Raw genomic sequence first — 24353 nt, forward strand, 5'->3', positions numbered from 1 at the left:
TTTTGCGGAATTTGTTCTTTAAAAATCTCATATTGTCGACTTCAGTATTGAAAAAAAAAATAACAAAAGAGGATTCTAAGTACTTATTAATATTTTGTATTAATAGCTTAACTTTTCATCATAGCTTTCGAGACGTGAAGAAAGCATAATAAAAAACGGAAAAATATTTAGTAAAACGAAGAAAATATTACAATGAACGATTAATTGTTAGCGATAAAGAATGTATAACAAAATTGAAAAGGAGCGTTCAAAATTTGGCGAAATAATTAAACTGTAAAATGTAAGAAACATTAGATCGAAGTCTTCAAAATAACTCCACAATTGGTTGTTGATCTTTTTGTGAACAGAATCTATACAGAACGAAGGATTTTATTTTATTTACAAAGCTGTAATATTTTAGGTTTCATTTAATTCGTTGCTTTGTATCACTTCGGGTCAAAAATTGTATGTGACCACCATGTCCGCATATTCCGCATATGAATACATTGGTTTCTTAGATTTTGTTTGATATTCCCATATTCAACTTATTTTTGTGTTCTGTGGTAATACATTGCCAATCGAACGCTAACGAATGCTGGTTATTATTAATCATTACGTACAATTCACTTGTCTACGTATCAGCTGTTGCGGAGGTTATGAATAGGTACGTGTGTTTCGTCGAAAGCCGATAAGATAACGCGGTAACTGTTCTCAAAAATTGAATTTTTATATCCCCTGCGTTACTGTACTATGTTGAGATACACTCTCCAGTGCTTCCAGATGTTAGGATTTTAAAGACGTAGCAAACTCAGTGACCTGAAACAGCAGCAGCTTCCATACTTACAACTGCGTTTGCTTTTCGTTACTTTATTTTCAGTATACGAATGGAAAATTCGTTATTCGCAAATAGGACCGAGAAGAATTTATTTTCTCGCATACAAAAGGCGCACACGGATCTTCGCGATGGTCGTGCGACATTATAACAACCCTCATTTCCTTAAATCATTTTCGTGCCGCGGTGGCGTAATAACTCGGCAGCCCCAGGCGAACCGCAAGAAAGGGTGTCGAGGTACCGTACGCTAACACTTTGCTTTCGTTACGAAGCTTTTGTGTACTTAACGGCGGTTTTACAGTTTTTCATTTGAAATTTTTTGCAGAAACCGGGACAACCGTGATGGAGATTCGTTCGTACTTTTTTGCCAAGTTAATGGGTAAAAGTAACAAGTGGGAATAAATATTGCGTTATACATGCAGACAGTAAATACAACAAAAAGTAATGTCTGAAATAAGGGAGATTAACTTGATCTAAAATAACTTTTAAAGCTTTTCTTGTAGCTTTGCTAACAGATTTCTTTTGTGTAATGTAAAATGGTTATCGATGCTAGTTATAGTTTCTATATGCGCTCCTTAATTATTTAAGAACGTATATCATTGTCAAGGTGACAGTTTTACAACCATTTGTCAAGTTTTAAACGCTGTAAACTAATTAATGATCTTCGTATAGAGTAGGGTTTAGAAATTTAATTATCAAGTTATTTTTAACAGTGCTAGATTTATTAGATTTGAGTAAGAAATAGTTAATGTTTAGAGAAAGGAAAAAACAAAAACCGATTTCAAGACTACACTTACATGTACAAACTTAGATTAGAAAGTAGAAAATAATATTTTAATTACATACGTACTTCAAAAGGCAAAGTACATTACAGAACAATCGACAAAATCGTTGATCAATCATTTACAATTTATAGATTAGTTTGATTTTAAGTTGTAAATATCGATTATTCTGTAATGCACTTTATTTTTTGAAGCATGTAATTAAAATATTATTTTCTACTGTCTAGTTTAAGTTTGCACTTCTAGGTATAGTCTTAAAATCAGTTTTTGTGTTTCTTTTAAATTAACTTCATTTTTTAATTTTTAGTATGTATATATTTTTTCTTTTTGTTGATTTTTTCAAAAAGCACCAAATCAATTTCGATAAAATTTATATGGAACCACCTTTTAAGTATACTTATCAATCAAAAAAAGAACCATCGATATCAATGCATAATTGGCGTAGTAATCGCGTAACAAACATACAGTCCAATTGAGAATATCGTTATTTTTTGAAGTCGGTAATGAAGGCAAAAATAATCCTTATTTTGCTTCGTACATAAGTATGAACATGTTTATTTGGAATGCTGAGAAGATGGAATAAAAACAAGCTTTGAAATATATACTTTTTTACATTTATACCATTTAATAATATACTTATTACTCCTGAAGAAATAGGTATAAACTCACCGAGCGGCATGACCTAGAGGTCTAGACCATTGCTTAGCATTCGGGAGGACGCCGGTTCGATTCCGGGCAGTAATATTCGACAGATAATCTTTCATTCTCTTCTGTCTTCATTTCGTCCGTCTCATCTTTCTCACCCGAACCACCACCCACCCATTCCCACGATTCCTGAAAGCAGGCTGAAGAGGGCCTTCCACCCTACCTTCCGGCATAGTCCGGAGGGACTGCCCGCCCACCAGCATTATTGGCTGGTGGGAATGAAACACCCAAAAGTTAAGGTATAAACTCAAAAATAAATGTTACTGAAAGTTTGAAATATTTGCTTTTATTCGATCCATTTGTAATTATGCCTCATCAAGTGATACTTTGAAGTTAGACAAAAGATGTTTTCTAAACGTTTCTTCCTGTATAACGATTACTTTATAGTTTCTGCCTGAAGTTGGGGATGTGCCTTTAGTTGCACATTTGCAATTACCAAAAACAATAAAAAAGTAAAACAGCCTCAGAGTGCCCATTTGCATGGAGACACAACGGCAAGCTATTTGCGTTAAAAAGCCGTTAGTCTTGGCCAGCAGCATGCACTTTAAAGTTCCGATAGAGTGTGTACTCCCATTAAAAGCGTTACATACTTAAAGCGAGTGTAGCGCTAGAAACTCGAATCAAGTACCGAGCAAAGCTTTTTCTACACAAGCAGTCGCACTTGTCTTGTTGTTCCATGTACATGTCCTCGCGTATTTGGAAGCTTTAGACCAAGCGGACTATTGATTTTAGATCTTTTATTTGACCTCAAAACATACTTAGATAGATTCTAAGTACGATAGATTACTTAAGATTTCAAAATTTTTGAAACGAATTCATTTATTGTCTATTTAAGGTGTAAAATACTGCTAAAGATTACGTGTTACCAGAGATGTGCGAAATGGTTTTTTAAAAGTATTTAAACACAAAATGCAAACACCTTTTTGATTTGTTATTGCAAATGTAAAATATAAAATAGATTTTACTTTTATATTGTAAATGTTAAATACTTAAGTATGAAATATTCTTTTAAGAAAACTGCAAGCATTTTCCCATTTAAAATTTTTTTCTAGATTAACAGTAGCGTTTGCATTATATCACCAACTACGAAGATTGAGTATGATTCATATATTTCCGTTTAAAGTGACTGAAGATATAGTTTCTCTAACTTTATGTTATAGTTTCTTCAGTTCAGCAACAAATAATTCTTCTATATGCTTCCTTATTAGCCTTTGTCATCCGTTTTAATTGGAAAAAAGGCACTGATGTCAAAATAGCTTGTTTTCCATGACGAATGAGAGCAAAAAAATAGGGTTGCAAATTTTTTTATATCAAAATATTTACAACCCCATTTTGTTTCCGATCTTTTTCACATTGTAAAAAAAGAAAGAATGGAATCTACAGTTTCTTTAGGTTTGGGTTCATCTAAGAAGTGAAGCTTTTTGAATCGTTTTTTAAGAATTTTAGATTAGAGGCACCAAAATATCTTGTAGTTTTCAGTTTTACAAAGCTGGCATATATCAATTCGATATTGTTTAGCGGTCTGTTTTGTTGTAATTCATAGAATTTCGTAGTTTCTTGCTAAAGGTACGATAAGTGACGATTTGGCAGGTGCTGATATCAATTTGGAACTTCAAAATTCTATGGACCATGATATTGAACCTGGAAAACAATATTGGTCCGATATAGATTATCCATTTCCAAGGAGTTTCAAATTTTTTGGGCCTTCTTCGGTTAAAGAATTAGAAGGCATTCATGGAATGTCTCCTTGTACCCTTTTTAAGCTTCTTATACCTTGAATGGTCAATGTGAGCAACTTTCATTCATAATTTTATATCGGTAATACAAGCAAAACTTTTAACGGCAAAAATGTATTTTGCATTTTTCAAACAGAATATGCGTTTGGAAAAATATTTTGAATAAAATACAAAATGCTTTTCTCAAAAAGTATTTAAATGAAGATAAAAATAGGTGTTTTTTATTTTGTATTTACATTTTAAATTCAAGTATTTCAAATAAATTACATCTCTGGATGTTACGGATTGGAATGTTGCATGTTTGACATACCAATCAAGCGTATTAAAAATTTGGTACTATCTGATATCCGAATGATGATAAATCGTATGGTTTCTAAGTAGCAGTTAATATTTATCGAATAGTGAATGAAAAACTTTGAACATTTCACACTAAATAAGAAAAATTAGCTGAGAAAAATGAACCACCTCATTACCTAAAGGTTCTCACATATGTAAAGGTATATTGCTATTCCAATTGTATTGTACGCTGAGAGGCCAACACACTTTGGCATCCTTAGTAGATACGTTTTGATTTTATCACTTATCCTTGTTGCCTTAAAAGGATAACTGATAATTCCACGAATCCAGTGTTCAGTAGTATTTAGGAGTTTCTACGTACAATTAACGAATTAGTATGCTTTTAGTATTTTTTTATGGGAATTGTTAAGCTTTATTTGTTCGTTATATTAACAATTTCCATACACGTTTCGTTAAAAATGGCGTTCATTGTTTATTAATGACACAGGACAATTGTTTGGACGCTTTCAGTTGGTAGTGTCGTGTATAATGGGAGTTCCAATATGGCTCTCTGGTAGTTATTGTTTACACAATCAATAATCGTTACTTTGTGCATGCATGGTGGTGGTGGTGGTGGTGTATATTAACTGGTTAATAATTCAGTATGTGCTCAGTCGTATCGCATTCATATTACGAGGTCACATAAAAAGTAACGTTGATGGTTTTCTAAAAGAACTGATTGGAAGTCATTAAATTTTTTGTAGCAAAAGAAGGGTGGCATAGTTGGATCGATCAAAATTGACATAAATTATCTGGGAAAATGGACGTATAATCTTTCTTGTTTCTACTTGGTACTGTAGTCATTTGCTGAGTCTTGAGCATACCCTTGTTAAGTTAGGAAATGCTTCATGAGTAGTACAGACAAAATGAAACGAGATAACAGAAATATAGTAAGTGGTGTCCCTAGGCAAAAATTTTCAGTTTCTTTTCAGTCTTTCAGCGTCTCTGAGAGCGTCTCTCACAGTCTTTCACAGTCTCTCAGTTACTGCCTAGGTGTTTTTATGGATCTTTCACAGTTTCTGTATGAGAGACTCGAACGATAAAATTGTTAATTCAGAGATTCGAGTCTCTTACAGAGAGACTGAATGAATAAAACTGAAAAATTGAGAGACTCCAGTCTCTCGTAGAAAGACTAGGATCTCTGAAATATGTTGAACTTTTAACCATGTCTATCGAGACACCACTTATTGAGAGATTCGAGTCTCTCGTTCAGAGATTCGCGTCTCCCGTTCAGAGATTCGCGTCTCCCGTTCAGAGATTCGAGTCTCTCGTTCAGAGACTGGATACGAAATGAGGATCTCTCTATGAGCGACTTGAGTCTCTCGTTCAGAGACGCTATACAGTTTTTTGACAGTCTCTCTCAGCGACACCAAAGAGACTCGATGAGAGACGGAGACTCGAGTCTCGCTTTCAGAGACTCTNGGATCTCTCTATGAGCGACTTGAGTCTCTCGTTCAGAGACGCTATACAGTTTTTTGACAGTCTCTCTCAGCGACACCAAAGAGACTCGATGAGAGACGGAGACTCGAGTCTCGCTTTCAGAGACTCTGAGAGACTGAACATTTTTATCTCGGGGTAGTGCTAGATGTTGCTTAGGTATACAAATATCAGGGTCGGCTTTATAACTGTCGGGTTGGAATTATATCTTTAAACAAACGTTTTTGCTTTCCTAAATTCCTGAGAATGTTGAACTTTCTTTAGAGTCCGATACTGATTATATGTTAAAATTCTGCTTGCCTGCATCTTTTTCTGCTACACATCAATTGGTGTAATGTTGTTCTTTTTTCTTTATTAGTGTTCGCTGCAATTCCTACCTGACATCTCTTTTCTATATTTAAGATATTCCCTACAACATCTGTGGTGAGTAAAAGTAGGCGCTCTTTCGGCAACCGCTCTAGTCTAGTTAGTTGAAAGAAGGACTATTACCAATTTTGAACGTCCGAACTTTTTATAAAACTCCACATAAATATATGCCAGAATAAGAGAAAATGCCACAGAATAAATTTTCGCAATTATACTAATATTGTGTTATGTACTTAGAAGTAGGTAGGCACTTTAAAAAAAATAGTTTTTTAGACTTCTCCCTTGTAGGGTGAAACATTGTAACAAAAATAGTTTAGTTTAGAAATAACTATTTTTGTGTTGCCCCTGCATAATTTCAAACAAGTCGAACATAAAATTAGGAAAAGTCTGACTATTATTATACGTGAGGAAAAATAATTTAATATCGCAATCAACACTTTCTCAGGACGCGTGATACGTTAAACGCGAAACGTTGTGTCGCCAGTGACGATATGGAACTATTGTTTGCCTCAATTTAGCTTCGATTTTCTAAAGAAAATGAAGAAATTGAAAATTGAATAGTGCATTAATTAGATCGAAACTGATTAATATCGACGGTCTCGTTGGACGCATGTATTTTGCGCAAATGACTTAAGTAAAGAAAAATATGAATTTTTCATTCTATGGGGATGTATCAAATAGCTTTTGGGGCCTTTTGTTTTCTTTCTTCTGGACTGCTTCTATTCCTTAAGTCACTGTACAAACTCTTTTCTCGAGGTTAAAGTACCCACTTTAACGTCGTATTATAAGCGGTTCACTAAAAATGTCCCTGTCGGTCTTTATAATCTTATTATTTACTGCCGAGTCTTTGTATAATTGAATATGATTCCTTTGTTCCCTTTTATTATGGTTTAAATAACCGGGAAATTCTTTGAAACGTTTCATCAAGATTTGCGCTTCAATCTAACGAATCTTAACTCAATATTACCCTTAGCTCCGTTTTCTCACGATCCATATTACCTACCTGACGAAGAAAAGAAGAAGATAAAAAGAGAATCATCTCTGCGACCCTAATTCTATAAAGGATTGGAATAGAAATGATTCCTTTAATCATATATCGTCTTTTGAATGCAGGAAAGAACAGTAAAAAAAATTAAAAAAGCTGTTGTGGCAATATTTCGATATTAATTACTTATAAAAAAGGTTAATTAATTTTTTGCTTTCTTTCTTAATTGAATAAGATAGTAAATTGAACTAAAACGAGTGTCACAATCAAATTTCTTTTGTTACAACTCCTTAATGTATATAGTGGAGTATCGGGCATTTTGAAAAAATACATTAAGTGGACTTACCTTGCTGCACGAATCCTGCCTCAATCAGTCTGGCTTCCATAAGAAGTTTCGGCAACAGTAGACAAAAAGCAATGACTAGATGTATAAAAGGAGCGGTGGGGCCACCATGTTTCCACAAACTACAGCCACCCCTGCTGCCTAGGGTGGACGTTTGGTCCTTACTACAAATGGATAACTGGCTGCCCAACTTGAAACCGTCGTTCGCTAAATTTCCTATCTGCAAGAAGCAATTAATAATTCTTAATTGTAATAAAACTTTAGATGTACCCAGTAAGGGATGAATCCCTTCTAATTAAAAAATCTTAATATATCATTGGGGTACCATCTTCCCACTAGCTTAATTGTAATAATTTTAAATGAAGTGTATACAGTAAAAGATCCTTATTCGCGGGTGGAAAAATTGCAACCCAGTACCTGTATTCGCGGTAAAAAAAAACAGAAAAGGATTCGGTGTCATTTATTAAGGGGATTGACTGCAATAGACCGCTCGTGCCTAGTGTGAATTTTTCCGAGAACATGGTTTCTATTCTAAACATTGTGATTTAACGCTGCGAGATAAATGTCTAATTTTTTGTATGACAACAGACAAAGGTGCACACTAACTCGGTACGTTTTTGGTTTTCAATAATATGGTCATTAAAAGCTTTTCCAAGTGCTTAAAGCTGATGCCTGTTGTAGGACGCGTATTTTCAATAGAAATTAATAAATTAAAAAAATACCTTCGACAAGCTTTAGAACAAAGCTTTATCTATCTTACTACAAGATTTCAAACCTTTGTTCCACATATTAAACTCATGATATCTAGAACGGATAAGAATGTTTTTACTCTACACCGCGTGTACTATTGAATCTCCTTAATGTATCGGCATCTTTTGAGTAAGTACGTTGGTACATACGGCTTTTATAAAAAACCGAGTAGAAAAGGATTCGGTGTTATTTTTCAACGTATCAGCATCTTTGAGGTAGTATTGGCTCGTGCCGAGGCACCTTTTATAAAAATGTAATCGAGTGGACTAATTTCAAAATTCAAAACACGAAAGAATCACTACCTCTTGCCTAAAGCTGATTATAACGAATAAAATTTTAATAGCCAATTTATCAATACATTGATTTTATTTTGATACATATTAGTTTTATTTTGGAACCTTAGAACGTATCACCTATGATTCCATACTAATTACCATTTCGTATACCCCGTGAATAAAGAGCTTTTACTGTATGTAAGTACTCTGTTGTATGGTATACCTGCATTACGTATTTCGTAGACAGTAATTGTGAGCTTTATTCTACACCGTTGCGAGCCATTCCCGCTATTAATAAGAGAGCTTTTCGAGGTTTTTGTTTTCTATTTCGTTAATATGTGGTTTGGGCTTTTTAAAAAAGTACAATTACAAAAATAGTTACTGTTCCAGCATTTCTAAGTAGTATTGTATATGAATTGAGACATATTTTTGTTACAGAGAATAATGGACTCAGCAATGACCGAGTCTATCTTACAAATTTAACCGAATGGTTAACTGGGCTAAAGTAAGTTAATTTTAAATACATTTTATATTAATTATTATATTAATAACAGTATGACATATGAAATAAATGCTTCTCTTCTGGCTAGGGTTGCCATCCGTCCGGATTTGTCCTAGTATAGAGGGCATCCGGGGAGCGTCCGGGGGAGGGGAGCTTCATTTGTAGTCCGGGTTTAAAAATTTAAAGTCTTGAGTCACCCGCAACACACGCACTGTGACATTATGACATTTTCTGTCTGTTTTTTATTACACTGACTATGTTTAAAAAAAACCTGTTGACATTTCCGGGTTCTGGACTCTAAAATCCGGGGTTTTCGCGCGTCTTGTCCTGGTTTCCAAATAGATATGGCAACCCTACTTCTGGTAGATGACAACATATTGTCTTACGTAAATATACGCATTATGTATTATATAGATCGTGTATTTACGAATTGGTAATCAAAAGGGAAAACGAGAAGATAGTTTCGGAAAATGTAGAGATCCAAATTAGACGAAGTTTCTTCGTAAGAGGGTGTTCACTTTAATTAAGATTAATTGAAAAAGAAAAACTAAATGGGTTGCAATCCTTCGCGTAGAAAGTTACGGATATTAATGGAACTTTACCGGTAGTTTTAGCAGTAGTTTGCCTCTGAAGAGTGTAAATCTGGTCGACAGGGCTTAAGGGGCAGGGGATGCAATGTGAAACTTTGCAACAAACTAGAACATTGAATACTGAAACCACACGCTAAACTAACAACTTGCTAAACTTTAGTGACAAAGGTTTTCAATAGAACGGAATGTTTTACAAATCGTAAAGGTTTGGGCATTTAACGTTTTTATAGTCAAACGAACATCATTAAAGACAGTACAACTGTAGGGATAGATGTGCAAGGGCAAAAGATTAGTATGCTTAGATTTGCAGATGATATAGCAGTATTAGCAACTAGCAAGGAGGGCCTAGAGATAGCTTTAAATAAAATGGGAGCGGTACTGATAGATCAGTACTGTATGAAAATAAATAAAAGTAAAACTAAAATACTGGTATGCAAGGGAAGAAAAATTAGGGAAAGAGCGAATATAAAGATAGGAGACGAAAAATTAGAAGAAGTGGCCGATTTTAGATACCTAGGTATGTCAGATAAGTGAGGATGGAAGGAGTGGTGGGGATATAAAGCAGAGGATAGCGCAGTGTTGTGCCGCCTTTAATAAAAAGAAGTCACTTCTTTGCTCGCGAACGGTTAATTTAGAAAGTCGAAAAATGTTGTTAAAGGTGTATGTTTGGAGCGCGGCGCTGTACGGGTGCAAAACATGGACAGTGGGCACGGCGGAAAAGAAAAGGTTAGAAGCGTTCGAAATGTGGTGTTATAGGCGGATGATGAGGATATCGTGGGTAGAAAAGGTTAGAAATGAAGAGGTATTGGAAAGAATAGGAGAACAGAGGACTCTATGGAAGTCAATAAAAAATAGGCGAGATAGGTTGGTAGGACACCTTCTTAGGCATGAAGGTCTAGTCAGAGACATATTAGAGGCAAAAACAGGAGTTAGGAGGGGTAGAGGTAGACCTAGATTAGATTACTGTTCGCAAATAGTTAAGGATGTGGGTTGTTCTAGTTACAGGGAAATGCGAAGTTTAGCTCAGGATAGGAAAGAGTGGAGGTACATGTCCAACCAGTCTTAGGACTGACGACCTTATAATGATGATAATAGTCAAATGGAAGATTGGATAATACGAAAAGTTCCCTATTTTACACGCTTATAGATTTCAAATTTTGCGTTTAATTATTTTATTCAAATTTCGGTCGTTAAAATAGCAATGCTGTATTGTTTGCTCTTTTTTTTTTTGATTTGCTCTTTTGCTATTTAACCCCTTGTTGCATCGATTCGAGAATAAACGGTATTTAATTGTAGTCAATTGTGTGAAAGTTCAACCACTCGTATCTGATTGGAGAACCTTTTTGGGCGACAATTAGTTGTTATTGTATGTTCAGTCACGACTAGACCAAAATAACGGAACCGTCTAAAAATAAATCATCGGTATTTGACGGGTCAAAAGGTCAATAATTGAAACAAATTAGGGAGTCAGAACCGAAAGTGTTCACGTACAAAACATTAAATTAATAGCATGAGTCCTGAACTTGGTTGCTCCGATTATTAATTTTTAATTCAGATATTGTTTTGTTTTTTCTTAACTGAATTAAAATTGATAATAACCATGAAATCCAGAACATTAGATGAGCTTATATATTAAGACTTAAGGAAAATTGAGCAGATACAATCGTTCGTAGTGAACTAATCCTTCGAGTGTAATGTACTAACTTGAGAAATTCTGGGTAAGATCAGATAGTTCGTAGCAAACACGACCGTATTATTACTGAGTAGATTTAAGGGTTGTGTAAGTTTAAGTCAAACTTCCTATCCACAAAAGACACACTCAGTTTTGGCCTCAACTTGTTTAACGAGTACAAAAGGGAATTTCGCTTAGGGCAGTCAAACTGTATCGACCCTTTTATGTCTATATGCAATGTACTTTTATAGGTTTATAAATAGTTTACTCAATATGTAAGATATTTCTGTGCTTTTCAGTATTAATGACATTAAACAAAAGAGCAGAAAGCATTGTTTGTTCTCTGAAACTATTAATGAACTTTTTTTACAATGATTTCCCCAGAAGAAAATTTTTATATAAGCGCAATATTCAACCTTTATTTCCTTAACAATAAGTTACGAAGACTGAGCATTTCTTCCCTGAATTAAATCCCGATGTTAAATCAGAATTACGATAAGGGATGAATAATTTATTTATTTTGAAAACGGGTTCGATGTTTCTTCTATTATTTTTAGGCTTTTTTAATGATACTAAAGCCTAAATCTACCCTTAAAAACTCTTGATAACAATAGGCGAAACGTCCGATCTGGTTTTAAAATAAATAACTAATTTTAGTAAAATTATATTTTGAAGGAAATGGTTTTAAATAGTTCTTGCATACAATAGTAGCATACCTATTACTATTGAAAAAAATCTAGCTAACGGAAACATAGATACGTAGTCATCCTCAATAAAGGTTTGAAACATTTAAAGGTATAATACGTAAATGAATCTAAAAAGCATTAAATTTTAATCAATATACCTACTTATGTGGAATTGTTACTTGACAAACTTGGTTTTGTCGTTTTTTATAAAACATAACTACTACAAAAGTTTTTTACAAAAGTTACTTAATTTTCGATACGAGAAACTCCGAAAATTTCATGGAACTAACAAATGCTTACCTTAAATACTGCACAGCACAAGAAGATTGGTAACAATAATACTGCTAAAACAGTCAGTCCCAGACTTATATTTAATTCTAACAATGGTACTGGGGTAGTTTCGCTCCATGGAAGTAGCGAATAACCTGTAACAATTCAATGGACCTAATGCAACAATTATAAAAGGGTAATAATAAATCAAAAATGTTAATATGTACCTGTTCCTAAATACCACTTTAACTAGGCCGATAATTATTGAATAAGTATATGTTAACACTAATGTTTTTCTTAATAAAACAATCCAACCTGTTTCGCTTATCGAGAAATTTTAGATTATCTTTTATGCTCTAATATGTATGACTAATCATTCTCTAAATCTCTGGGGATGTTTAGAATTTGACGTTAATAATTGATAAGCTACTGGATTAAAAATTAAAGAGGTTGCCGGATTCGAACCGGAAATGAACTGAGCCATTGAACTTGTTTATTTCGACTCTAAACCTTTTTCCTTTAATGAAGGACACAGGATCGCTTTTGTTACAAACTACACACACTTAATAGTTTCGTTTTAATTGCAAACTTTAATAGTTATGAAATCATTAAAATCACTAGAAATTATTAAACTCGGTTGCTTTTATTTGTTCCTGCTTGTTTGTTATATTGATTTACAACTTCACAAATTCAAATTTTGTTTAATTTGGGAGGAAAAGGCGAAGTGTTCCATAAATAAATTCTGTTCCTGTCAACGCAACCGTTGTAAATTCATATTTTGTCACAGTTATAAATCGAAAACATGTGAGGCATTATAATCAAATATGCAAAGTTTTTCGCGCTTTCCAAAGGAACGCTCGTCCTTGCTAAAGAAAATTTGGTGATGATAAAATGTTATTTCGACTTCCCCATCTCGATAGGTATGTATGTACCTACCTGATGGGTACATGTTTTAAAATATTCTTGTCTCTTCAATAATTTATGGCTTTATATTCCGCAAGGGATTTGAAAACGTGACGCTGCTTTTCACTGCATTCGTTTATACATTATTTTGAAATATTTGAAAGGTTTTTTATATTAGGTGCATGTGCCCTTACCAAAGTTGGTTTTGCCTCTAATGAAAGACGAAATTGAATGTATTTGTTAACTGTTAGATAGTTTTTATATTTCCCGCACCATCGTTTACATTGTAATTTTTTAAAGAGTTTTATTAGTTAGTTAATGAGTTAGATCGCTGGTAGTAATTTATGAACTATTCATTGGATTCAGATCATGTTTACTTCCGGATATATGTGTGGATTGTTTGCATTTGTTCTATTACTGTAGTTTGTACTTTAGCTACGAATATTGGATACATTTGTGTGTATACAACTAGCTACAACCCGTAGCAGTTGCCGCAGATAAATTTTTATGTAGGTAATATCCAATTAATTTATATATTATCTAAATAAGTCTACTTTTCCGTGACAAATGTATTATACAGTATGCGAAAATGCGAATCTTGACATTGAGTTATATTGTGCCGCTCTCATCAACAGTAGTAAAAACAGGGTGCGTACACCGAGCAGCTGTTAGATGTTATGTGAAGACACGCACATATACGAATGAAGAATGAATCTAAGAAGCGACTATTCGCATAATGTACCTTGAATTTGTGATCCTCTATGTCAAGGTTCATTCTTTCGCATACGGTATACGTAATACATTCCTTTGAAAAGAAACCTCTTTATTTCGTATTTTATCCGAGAAACTATTCTCCTTTTGTTGTGAAAACGAGTAAATTGAGAATGCGGAAGTTAATAGGAAATATGCTCCCTTACCCAATATCCTTCTGACGCATTTTACTCCGACATACGCCTGGAATATGGTGCACGTGAACCCGTACCATAAAGACCAAAGGTTATTCAAGTGGATTTTTGTGCAACACTTCAAACCCATTTTTCTACGTTGACGGTCCGATTGTCGTTTGTTATTTAGATGAACGACATTCGGCCGATTGTTTACTTTGTTCCGGTTAATCTCATTGTTGTTCTCGTAGCCGACTATGCTGCCAGAAATTGAAGACATTCTTTACCGACTTCGGAACAGGTTCGATATATGGCTTCCTTTACCGGCAACCTGCGGAACAAAGAGAAAAGGAACATTGATATGCTGAACAACCAATAAATAAAGGTCAATTTTCTTCAAAAAGTTTACACATTGTAACTAAATTAGAATCACATCATGCAATGGTCAAAAACTTCCAAATCGTGATCACTACAGATACCTAACCGATACTTATGTTCTGCTGGATGAAGATCTCGATTTCAAACACTCATAAAATAATACAAAAACAATCAACTTCATTAAACAAAACAATGTGATCAATTAGTAGGTGAGAGCCTTTATTTCTTATTGTCTCCATTTATATATAAGCATCATGCTTATCAAACGGTTTCTTTTGATCGAAATTAGAATCGTCGAAATAGACTCATTGTTCTTGTTTGTATGTACATTGAGGAGGGTTGGCTCTAAACGATTTTTAGCGTTTTATCTTCCACCCTTGCCTTGAGCATTGAACTCGTTCGCACCCTTCTTTCAGAATCCACTAGAGTTTCAGGGAAGGATTTTTTTTCCATTCGCGGCGAAATCTAAAGGAGTCGGGATAATTACTGCTCTCAGAATGTGTTAGGACGAAGGCGAAAGAAGAATTGGAAATTCCATGTCGTCCCTACTTCCCGTTCAATACTTTGTGTATTCGCGCTACTTCGTTAAAGAACCCTTAGCAGTCCAAGGACCATTAAATTAGCATATTTAGATTAAAAGCAGCACAAACGGAAGGTAGGACGGCGAGGTTTACGATTAAAAGTAGGACGTAAACGTCAAGCCATTTATAGTGATAAGTATCGTACAAAACCAATCAAAAATGAATGAACTATTTCATTGTGTCATATACTTCACTGTTTGCTGTAACTTTGTTGTAAAAGCTGCACTAATTGTAAGATAATTTTAATAATCTGCTTCCAACAATATTGTGAACGACGATTACAAGTAGGTTTCTATTAATGGGTGGGAGCGGCGGAAAAGAAAAGGTTAGAAGCGTTCGAAATGTGGTGTTATAGGCGGATGATGAGGATATCGTGGGTAGAAAAGGTTAGAAATGAAGAGGTATTGGAAAGAATAGGAGAACAGAGGACTCTATGGAAGTCAATAAAAAATAGGCGAGATAGGTTGGTAGGACACCTTCTTAGGCATGAAGGTCTAGTCAGAGACATATTAGAGGCAAAAACAGGAGTTAGGAGGGGTAGAGGTAGACCTAGATTAGATTACTGTTCGCAAATAGTTAAGGATGTGGGTTGTTCTAGTTACAGGGAAATGCGAAGTTTAGCTCAGGATATTAAAGAGTGGAGGTACATGTCCAACCAGTCTTAGGACTGACGACCTTATGATGATGATGATGATGACTAGGGGTTGAGGGAGTTTGATACCTGAGCAAGATGTTTTTTTATTGTAAAAAGAATGAAAATTTTTGATGATAATTGTAAAGTGAATCGATAAAGAGGAAGTAGAAGTGGATCGATGTCTATTACCTATATACGCGCAATAGACAAGACTGTTAAAAATACACTGAAACGATGATGGACCGTGTAAGGGTTTGACGATTAAAATTCAGCTAGAATATATTGGAGTTACATGGTTAATCAACAGCCCCTTTAGAAATGAAGCCCAAAAAAGATACAGCGACAACGAATATTATTGTAATCATTGGAACAATATCACTTATTGCTGTTTATTTTATTAGGAATATTTGAAACGGTATGTCTAAGAAAGGATTCAAAAATAGGTCAACACCTTCTCGTCTAGCATAATGATTTAAAATTATTACATCGTCTTTGCTACACTTCAAATTGACAATTTTTCTAACTGTGCAGAGGTTTCTGTTCGTAGGGCTGATGTGATGTGTGTTTTTGCCTGTCTTGTTCTTTTTCAATTTTCTCTGCTTCTGTCCATATGTCGCTATTATTCTCCATAAGTTGATTATAGTAGTCAGGTGTCCATTTCTTTTCTAGAAAGTAATTCCTCCTGTCTAACTTCCATTTTTCTGCTATTGGCCCTTTTCCCTTTTCACCTTTTCTTTTACCTGTATTTTACTTTTAAGCACTCTCTAAGTAGATTGCTTCTCTCTTTTCCAACTTTTTTTATCATATTTTATCGTCCTTTTTCTTGTCTTATTTGCCATTTTTTTTTGCCTGTTTCTAATTTTAGTAGTAGTTGGTGTTGTTTGATCAAGCCTGAGAATCCTTTTTATGTATTTGTTTTGTACTCCTTCGATTACTTTGTGCTTTAATCATCCCCATATTTCAACCCCATACATCAGTATACTTTCTACCAGTACTTGAAATAAATAAATACTCAGAGAGAATAATTACTTTAATTATCCTATTATTTACTCATGAATCCTTGGAATTGCAAACTTACAAATCAAAATATGTCACAACAAGTAATGCAACTATCTGTTCATATAAATTATTTACACCAAAGCACCAATTGTAGCGTATCTATCTCTTTTCTCTCCTATATATCTCGTAAAATTGGAAATCTTCGGTAACGGTAGACATCTGGTCGTGAGAAGCGGCAGTCAATCAAGTCACCCTGGCATCCACCCTGATAATTTTATTCCGAACGCTGTTTAATGAAACTGCTCGTGGTAATTTCCCGAGCTCGGAAATATCCCCTTACAAGTAAACGCAATTAAAAATTTAATTACGAGAGGTTTTTTTTTTATTTGAAGCCAGAGAAAAAGAATCGCTAAGCCTTTGCGGCCGATAAACGAAAAAGGCAATTTAAAGTGAAACACGAACCTTGTGGTAGGTGCATGGGTATTATACGAAATGCTAAATTACGCGTGCTTCGTGTGCTATATCCTTGAGGGCTTTTTTGCTTCATTCTATAGTACCTACTAATGTAATGAATGAACGGTTGGTATTACGCGATTTTAGCTGAAGCTACGGATTTGCACGGTGGGTGTACATATATATAACCTAATTTTTAGAATTCAAAAGGCCGAAATAAAATTGAAGTGTGTTGGTGAACTTCTGCCATCGGATAAAATTGTATTTATTACAAAAAGCAAGTCAAGAATAAATTGAAAATGTGAAGTGGGTGATTTTTGAAAATAAATTACAAACAAAAAAAACTTAACTTTAAACTTTTTTTTTATAGATAACGTATCCCTCGGGAACAGTATTTTTTTCTGAATAAAAGATACCCTATGTCCTTTTCGGTATCCCTAATAATGTGTGTACAAAATTTGAGTAGTCAAAAGGCGTAAAATGATATTGGCAAACAAACAAACAAATATGTGACTTAAGTCACATTAAAATTAATAATATTAGGCTCTGATGCGCCGTCAAATATAAACAGGGTGCATTTTCCGTTGTTGCTATTGTTTCCGAATAAGTTTCCTAGAGGCGAAGGTAAAAACACGTAATTTTCTGGTGCAATTGGTTGCCGTAAATTAGAACGGGCGTTCGTTAGTTAGATTCGGCGGTCACGATACAATCCGGGTCCGTTAACCCTTACAAAATGTAAACACATTAATTAAGTCCTTTGGCTTTTCCCTACCTACTATATACGTTTTCAATGACTTACACGTACGTGTAGGTAGGCGTTGAACAATAGCAGTTTTGTTGAAAAAGCCGTTAGAATACATTTCAGTCGAATTCTGTTTTAACTGCCAGTATAGAAACATACAGTCTATTTCAATTTGTTAGAATTGTGACCTTGAAGAAATCTGCGCGAAGATAGAAAGAATACACACTAGGCGTGAGCAAGACAGAAATAGTTGGGACAAGCTTGAACGAGCAGAGCTCTCGATGGGCGGTCTTAGGAGATCGGCTAGAACTGTACAGTACTAGACGAAAATGTTTAGCAATTTCTTAAAACAAAAATGTATATAAAATAACAGTAGAAAACAAAGCAAAAGCTTTATAGGTGTGTAGAACGTTAAGTTAATTCATTTGTTATTATTTTTTGCTTTTAAATAAAGCATATTCTTAAATTTTAACGAGGCACTCTTAAATAATTTTGCAAATGGTACTGTACACTTTTGTCTAGTTCTCGCTCGACAAACGGTGGAGAAATGAGCTCCGCAGACAAATATGATTGAATTTGGAATTATGCTACGGTGCATCCTAATATAGGGAAGGGGCATATCTCCAACTTCTTGAAACGAACAGTAAATATAATATACAAGGTGAAGGGTATTTATTAAGAAAGAGGACCCACAAAACCAAAAGAAAAGAAATGATTTTTCATTAAAGGGATAGACGAAACGAAGCGGGCACAACTGCTCGAAATACAGAATTTTACAGGTTTAATATGTCACAATAAAGTTCTGTTATAGTTAAAAAAGTTACAAGAAAACACCAATGAAGTCTGTATTCATGTATGTTTTTTAATTTGCAATTTCTTATTGTTCTTATTATTATTATTTAAAGGAAAATAGTAGGCAATCTTCTGCGCTTAAATAAAACTATTAGCTTTTACAATTTTAGTTATTATTTTAGTATCTACAATTAGGTTTCGTGTATCTCTGAAGGTTGACGATTGCTCATCGTGAAGTGAGATACGCTGTAAAATGGCTGAAGTTCTTGCAGAGAGCAACAGGAAAATGCTGTAATATAAAAGACAACGTTTCGGATAGTAATGCGAGGAAAACAAAACACTTTATCCAATTTCAGAAACCATTTCCGTTGCTTTCCGTGCTCGGCGTGAAAACAAGTCTATCTTGGAGCAGAAAAAGCAACTGCATGCATTCTCTAAATAGACAGAGCGACTAGTCGCGATGCGATGCGACGCGAAGTGATGGTTGAAGGGACAAGGGAATGCTGCATCTACGCTGTACACTGTAGGTACATGGGATGATGTGAGGGTGGCAAGGGGTTGTCTGCTGCTTGTTCTTTTCCCGACCGCTTTTAGAGGGGACTGTCGTCATTCATGAACGACAAACTTCATTGTGGAGATGTCGAGCTCGTCGTTCAAGCAAATACAGCGACGCCACGAGCAAATATTGTGAATTTGTTCACCACTTGGACATTCCAACATGGTCGAAAATGAAATTACCACGCCAAATGGGAACGCTAGAACGTGCAGCGATAATTTTGATTATCTATGGTCTTAAAAGTTCATTAACTATTGATTACAAATCTTCTCCTGGAAAATAAGATTGCGATTTTTGCATCGACCTGAAAAGAACTGTTCATTTGTTTAATGTAATTTAAAATTCTTTGTAAGAATTTTATGTCAACGAAAAAGCTACTTAATAAATATTCAATCCTTTCTCGAACATTTTTTTTAATCTCCGGGCAGTTCTTGACGATAGAAATTAAGTGGTTCTAAGTAGGTTAGGTGCTTGTTCCCTCAAGATAACAGGCGGCTTTGTCACTTCGGTAATTGCTCATCAAGTAGTACAAAAGGCACTTGTACGGTATGACGGCATAGCCCAGTTTCATAACAAGTTCAGCTGGATGAAGATGTTTTGCAAGCAAGCCACAACAAAGGTTTCGGGGGGAAAACCGCCAACCGGTCTTGTAATTGAGTAGCGGAGAAATAGAGCAATATTTTTAATCAAACTACAAATCTCGCAGTAACTGCGAACGAAATTAGCATGAAATCGTTAGCATCTCTTTCAGTCTACGAGTTCTCTTCTGGTTAAAATACGAATCTATTATCTAAACCATCTAAAGCCAGTACTTTATATTGAAAATTACTAAGCATTCGTTGGAGGTCACTTTTATATTTTCTCAATTACCTAAAGTGGATTCAGAAATGGAGTTTGTCCCTTCTTCACATATTCTGCCACTTTAAAATTTCTTCACGAAGCGACGTCGTCAAATGCTGACATAAGAATTTTAAATATATAAAAGCCTCTCGAGATCCATCGCAAATCCAGAGCATACCGGAAGGAACTGTCATGTATTTCTGTAGAAGAAAAATGTGAAGAGGGTTAACATACATACGAGACAAATACCCGAACCTGATGGGATCTCGCTTTGTAATTGCCTTTCGCTTATTTTGTTAAGAACAATACGAACTGCTGTTGAGCGTAATTGTTTATTTCCATGAATTTGTGCAATATATTGGAATAAATGTCCAGTTGTGTGTGAAAATGGAACACTAATTAAGGTTCTGTGTCATATAAACTGTAATAAAAAAATTGGAACCCTTATTCTGGGATCAGTCATATATCCTATTCAATGCAGGAGGTCAAAACTCATTTTGGCACATTACGCAGTTATATGACTCATCATTGATCAAAAATACTAATCAAAATTATTGGTAGAATGATTTTAGACTTTTGAATCGACTTTTCAGTTAACTTCTTCATGGCAGAAATTCATAAAAAATTACCAATTACCAAACTGAGGAAAGTAAAATATGAAATGGTTTAATAAAATCTTTCTGCACTGTTTTTAAACAACAAATGTAGTAGGTTTAATATTTTTTGATAAATAGGAACGCAAATAACTTTTTTTTTTAATTTTTATTTCTGAGGTTTCGAAATATTAATGACCATTGGAAGAATGTAATTAGAAGTTATAAATCCAACTTTTAAGATGTTCTATAATACTATAACGAAAAGTTTAAAACTATTGGCTCTAAGCTGGACGTAATATGAGAAAAGCGTTTTAAACTAGCGGCGAGTTCCGTAGCGCGTGGTCTTCTTTTTAAAAGTTCTTTTCGAAATCTAATTTGAGCCCGGTTGTCGTGAAGTGAACTTAAAATAAAACTCGTAAAACTGGCCCTTTCCTCTCACAATAACAACACAGTTCCTGGATGCCATTTCGAATTTAAATAATAAATTGCTAAATCGCGTTTACCCGTAAATTTCCTGAGAGAGAATTGCGTTTTGGCAAGCAGGGACTGTGAAAGATTGCATAATTTTGCCAGTTTCGTGAATTTACGACGATTTAGTGGGCCTTAATTGGAAGATGATGCCTTGATGATAGGACAACTTCCTCAGTTTACATACGTGGGAATGTATATATTTACATAGCAAGGAAACGTTAATTATTTTAAAAGAGGTTTTGGCTAATGAGCGAATAAGGACAAGTATAACATCTGAAGAAGAACAATGTTCTGCGAAAGGGTGAACACCATCTGTAGATATTCATTAGTGGTTGGTTGCTAAGGTCATTTTCGATTAAAGATATCGGCGTGTCAAATTGAACCCACGTGATATATATATAGAGTACATAACAGAACAGTGATTTGTTGAAACCGTCACAAATGGATCGCCATTTCGAACTCTTCGATCACTGATCAAGAACCTAACCTAACGTAATATAAAGTATAAGTGATCAGTGATCTGAAGGAACCGTCAGACATGCGATTGCGATTTCGAACACTTCGATCAGTGACCCAGATCTTATATTCTGTTAAAGTAATCTAAAGTAATAGAAGTTCTTGATTATTAGTGATCTGAGACCGAAACTTCGAACTCTCCTTTACTGAATTATTTACCTACCATATTTTTTGTGATGTATGCAAAAGCTTAATAAACCAAACCAAATTAACTTAATAAATTCAAGTACCATCTTTCTTCAATCAACCGACAATGGAAGTATTAGATTTACATTGATAAACTGGGTACAGGGACGATAATATAATGAAGGAACTGAGAATGGAAAGAAGTTGATAATTAATCTACCCAAACTCAATCTACTTTAACGAAGATAATTAATCGGTAATCCGCGAACACTTTGCTACGGGATTAAAATTGAAAATAAGAGATCGGAAAAGATTTTTCCGTGGGTTCTTTTTTGCATGTAAATAGTAGCTGATACGTAATGCAGACGGGAAATAGTCAAGAAAAGAACGAAAGGGATTATGTGAAGTCGCATAAAAGCGGAAGAGTACAGGTTATTAAATGACTGAGCAATTATTAAATTGGCGCTGGTTAATGACATTTTCTAAATAGAGCGAATGCGTTTCAAGAAGCCTCTGAAATAATTCTCCGGAACCCCTTAGAGGACGCGGAAAGCCGATGAACTGTTACGTAGAAGTATATTAAACGTTTTAAGCTTCAACCTCTAGAAAACCTTCATCAAACAGAGCATTATTATGAGTTAATTGACCAATTAACGCATGATAAATGTGTCTATAAAGTAAAACTGAAAAAAGAAAAACCTTACGATCAAAGGTACATAGGTATACTTCGTTTAGTTTCTGTAGCGATGTGACCTTCGTTTTGACCGGCGCAAAGTAGAAAAGAACAGCACTAGGCCAGAAAAGAAAGGAGACAACTCTCGGCCAAACTCTTAACCGGTGAGGAGCGTATAATCCGTACAGTACTGCACGGAAAAATTGACCATTTTATCCACTACAATTGCATTGCTCAAATGTGCTGTTATTGGTACCATTTACTACTGAAAATATCAACGAGATCTTTATTTATATTTGAAGACATACTAAAGGCGTTAACGCTTGTTTTCGACTCGCACTAATATTCATAATTGAACAAAACTTTTGGCAGGTGCTGTATGAAAAAGTATGTTTAATGAACAATAGTCGAGAGTGTAATGAGCTTTTTTCTCTCTATTTACAATTTTGCCAACGTGCATCCAAGACATTGGAAGGGGCACATCGCTAGAGAAAGTAAATGAAGTATAGTATATAATGGAGTATAGAGAGTTTGGGAGGGTTAACGTTAAAACTCTAAAGTTTAACAGTACAATATTTCTTCTTATTCTTTCAAGTCGAATCATCTCAAATGGATAGTAGAAAATAGATTGACAGGAAGTTGCTACCTACCGTTTCGTGTCTGTTCGATCGTGATGCATTTCTACAAATTACAAGAGAGCGGATAATATGTCAGTTTAACAAATAGCTAACTGCTCGAACGTTTCGATTCACATGATGGTGGTTGTAATACGAGTGCGACTGCGCTTGCAGGATAAATATCGCAATAAGGCGCCATATATTGCCAACATACAGAATTGGATTTGGACAATAACAACAGGCGTCGGCGTCGTTGTCAGGGCTTTTTGCGTCCGTCGCCATGAAACAGTACGACGCTAAACGTTATTAAACCGCCACCAACTTTAATATTAAAGAACTTTTTATTGTATGTAAGTTTCTACCGAAGTAATTAAATTAACACACAAAAAACTGGATTTAGTTATACCTATACCTTCTCCAATTGTGGAAATTTTGAGTTGTTTTGTATAATTAATAAGATGAAGTTTAATCTGCCGAACAGTATTTACTAATTCAAACTTTTAATGTTTTTTACATTTATTTTATTTGTTTGACAACTGTTTCGCCACTTTTTGGCTTCCTCAAAAGTTACCTACAAGTAGATTTATTTGTAATTCTGAAGACGTCTCAAATACGTAAGTAGCGAATTTGTCAAGGCGATAAAAAGGTGTGGAAAATATAAAATTCACATTAAAATGAATTTTCATTAACTAAAACTGAATTTGATTAGTTAGGGTAAGTAATTAACTTTTGGATTATCTCTGCACCATACTAATACAATTTCAGCTACACTTGGGCATATATTCTCGTCTCTCATTCATTCACTCTTCATTATTCTCCTTCCTTACGTCCATGATGTCCAGGTTCGGAGTTTATTTATCCCTTAGTTTTCTCTTGGAAGCTCTTGGTATTCTTGATTTTATGTCTGTATTTTAGGCACTTGCTGGAACTGAATATACTTGAGATGGAAATGGCGTAGAGATATGTATAAGGGTTATTATTTGTAACTAAATTGCGGTTTTTACTTTATTAAAGCATTTTTTTTTTTTAATTTTTAAAAATAATACACTTCCAATATGATTTATACTCCTAAAACTGTAATAGATTTATGAGTTTTATTTTATAGTTTTAATAATATAAAAACCTAAGCAATGTGAAACTGGCTGTTTATCCAGGAGTCCCTTTTAGGGTCAACTAAACTGTAATTTATTTTCTTTCATTTTTTTGTCGAACATTTTATGGAAATTTAACCGCAATACTCGTGTACATACTTAATATATATGATTCTTTAAAGGGTACCTACTTAATGTTACCAACATTTCCTGTGCTTTAATAATAATTGTAATATCGTACATATAAATGAAAGA

The 24353-nt window shown here is 34.5% G+C and overlaps 1 protein-coding gene across 3 annotated transcripts in view; it reads right to left on the reverse strand.

The window, feature by feature from the left end:
* LOC108744379 (protein tincar) overlaps positions 1-24353 on the reverse strand; it is a 116204-nt gene that overhangs the window by 56705 nt on the left and 35146 nt on the right. For all 3 annotated transcript variants that reach the window (XM_025976278.1, XM_018480110.2, XM_018480108.2), the window contains exons 2-4: positions 14067-14364; positions 12277-12401; positions 7505-7721 (exon numbers count right to left, since the gene is read on the reverse strand). In XM_025976278.1, coding sequence (XP_025832063.1) covers positions 7505-7721; positions 12277-12401; positions 14067-14313 — 589 coding nt within the window. In that variant the 5' untranslated portion in view covers positions 14314-14364. The remainder of the gene's footprint in view (positions 1-7504; positions 7722-12276; positions 12402-14066; positions 14365-24353) is intronic.

This window comes from Agrilus planipennis, unplaced genomic scaffold, assembly GCF_000699045.2.
Source record: "Agrilus planipennis isolate EAB-ADULT unplaced genomic scaffold, Apla_2.0 scaffold17, whole genome shotgun sequence".
Lineage (NCBI taxonomy): Eukaryota > Metazoa > Arthropoda > Insecta > Coleoptera > Buprestidae > Agrilus > Agrilus planipennis.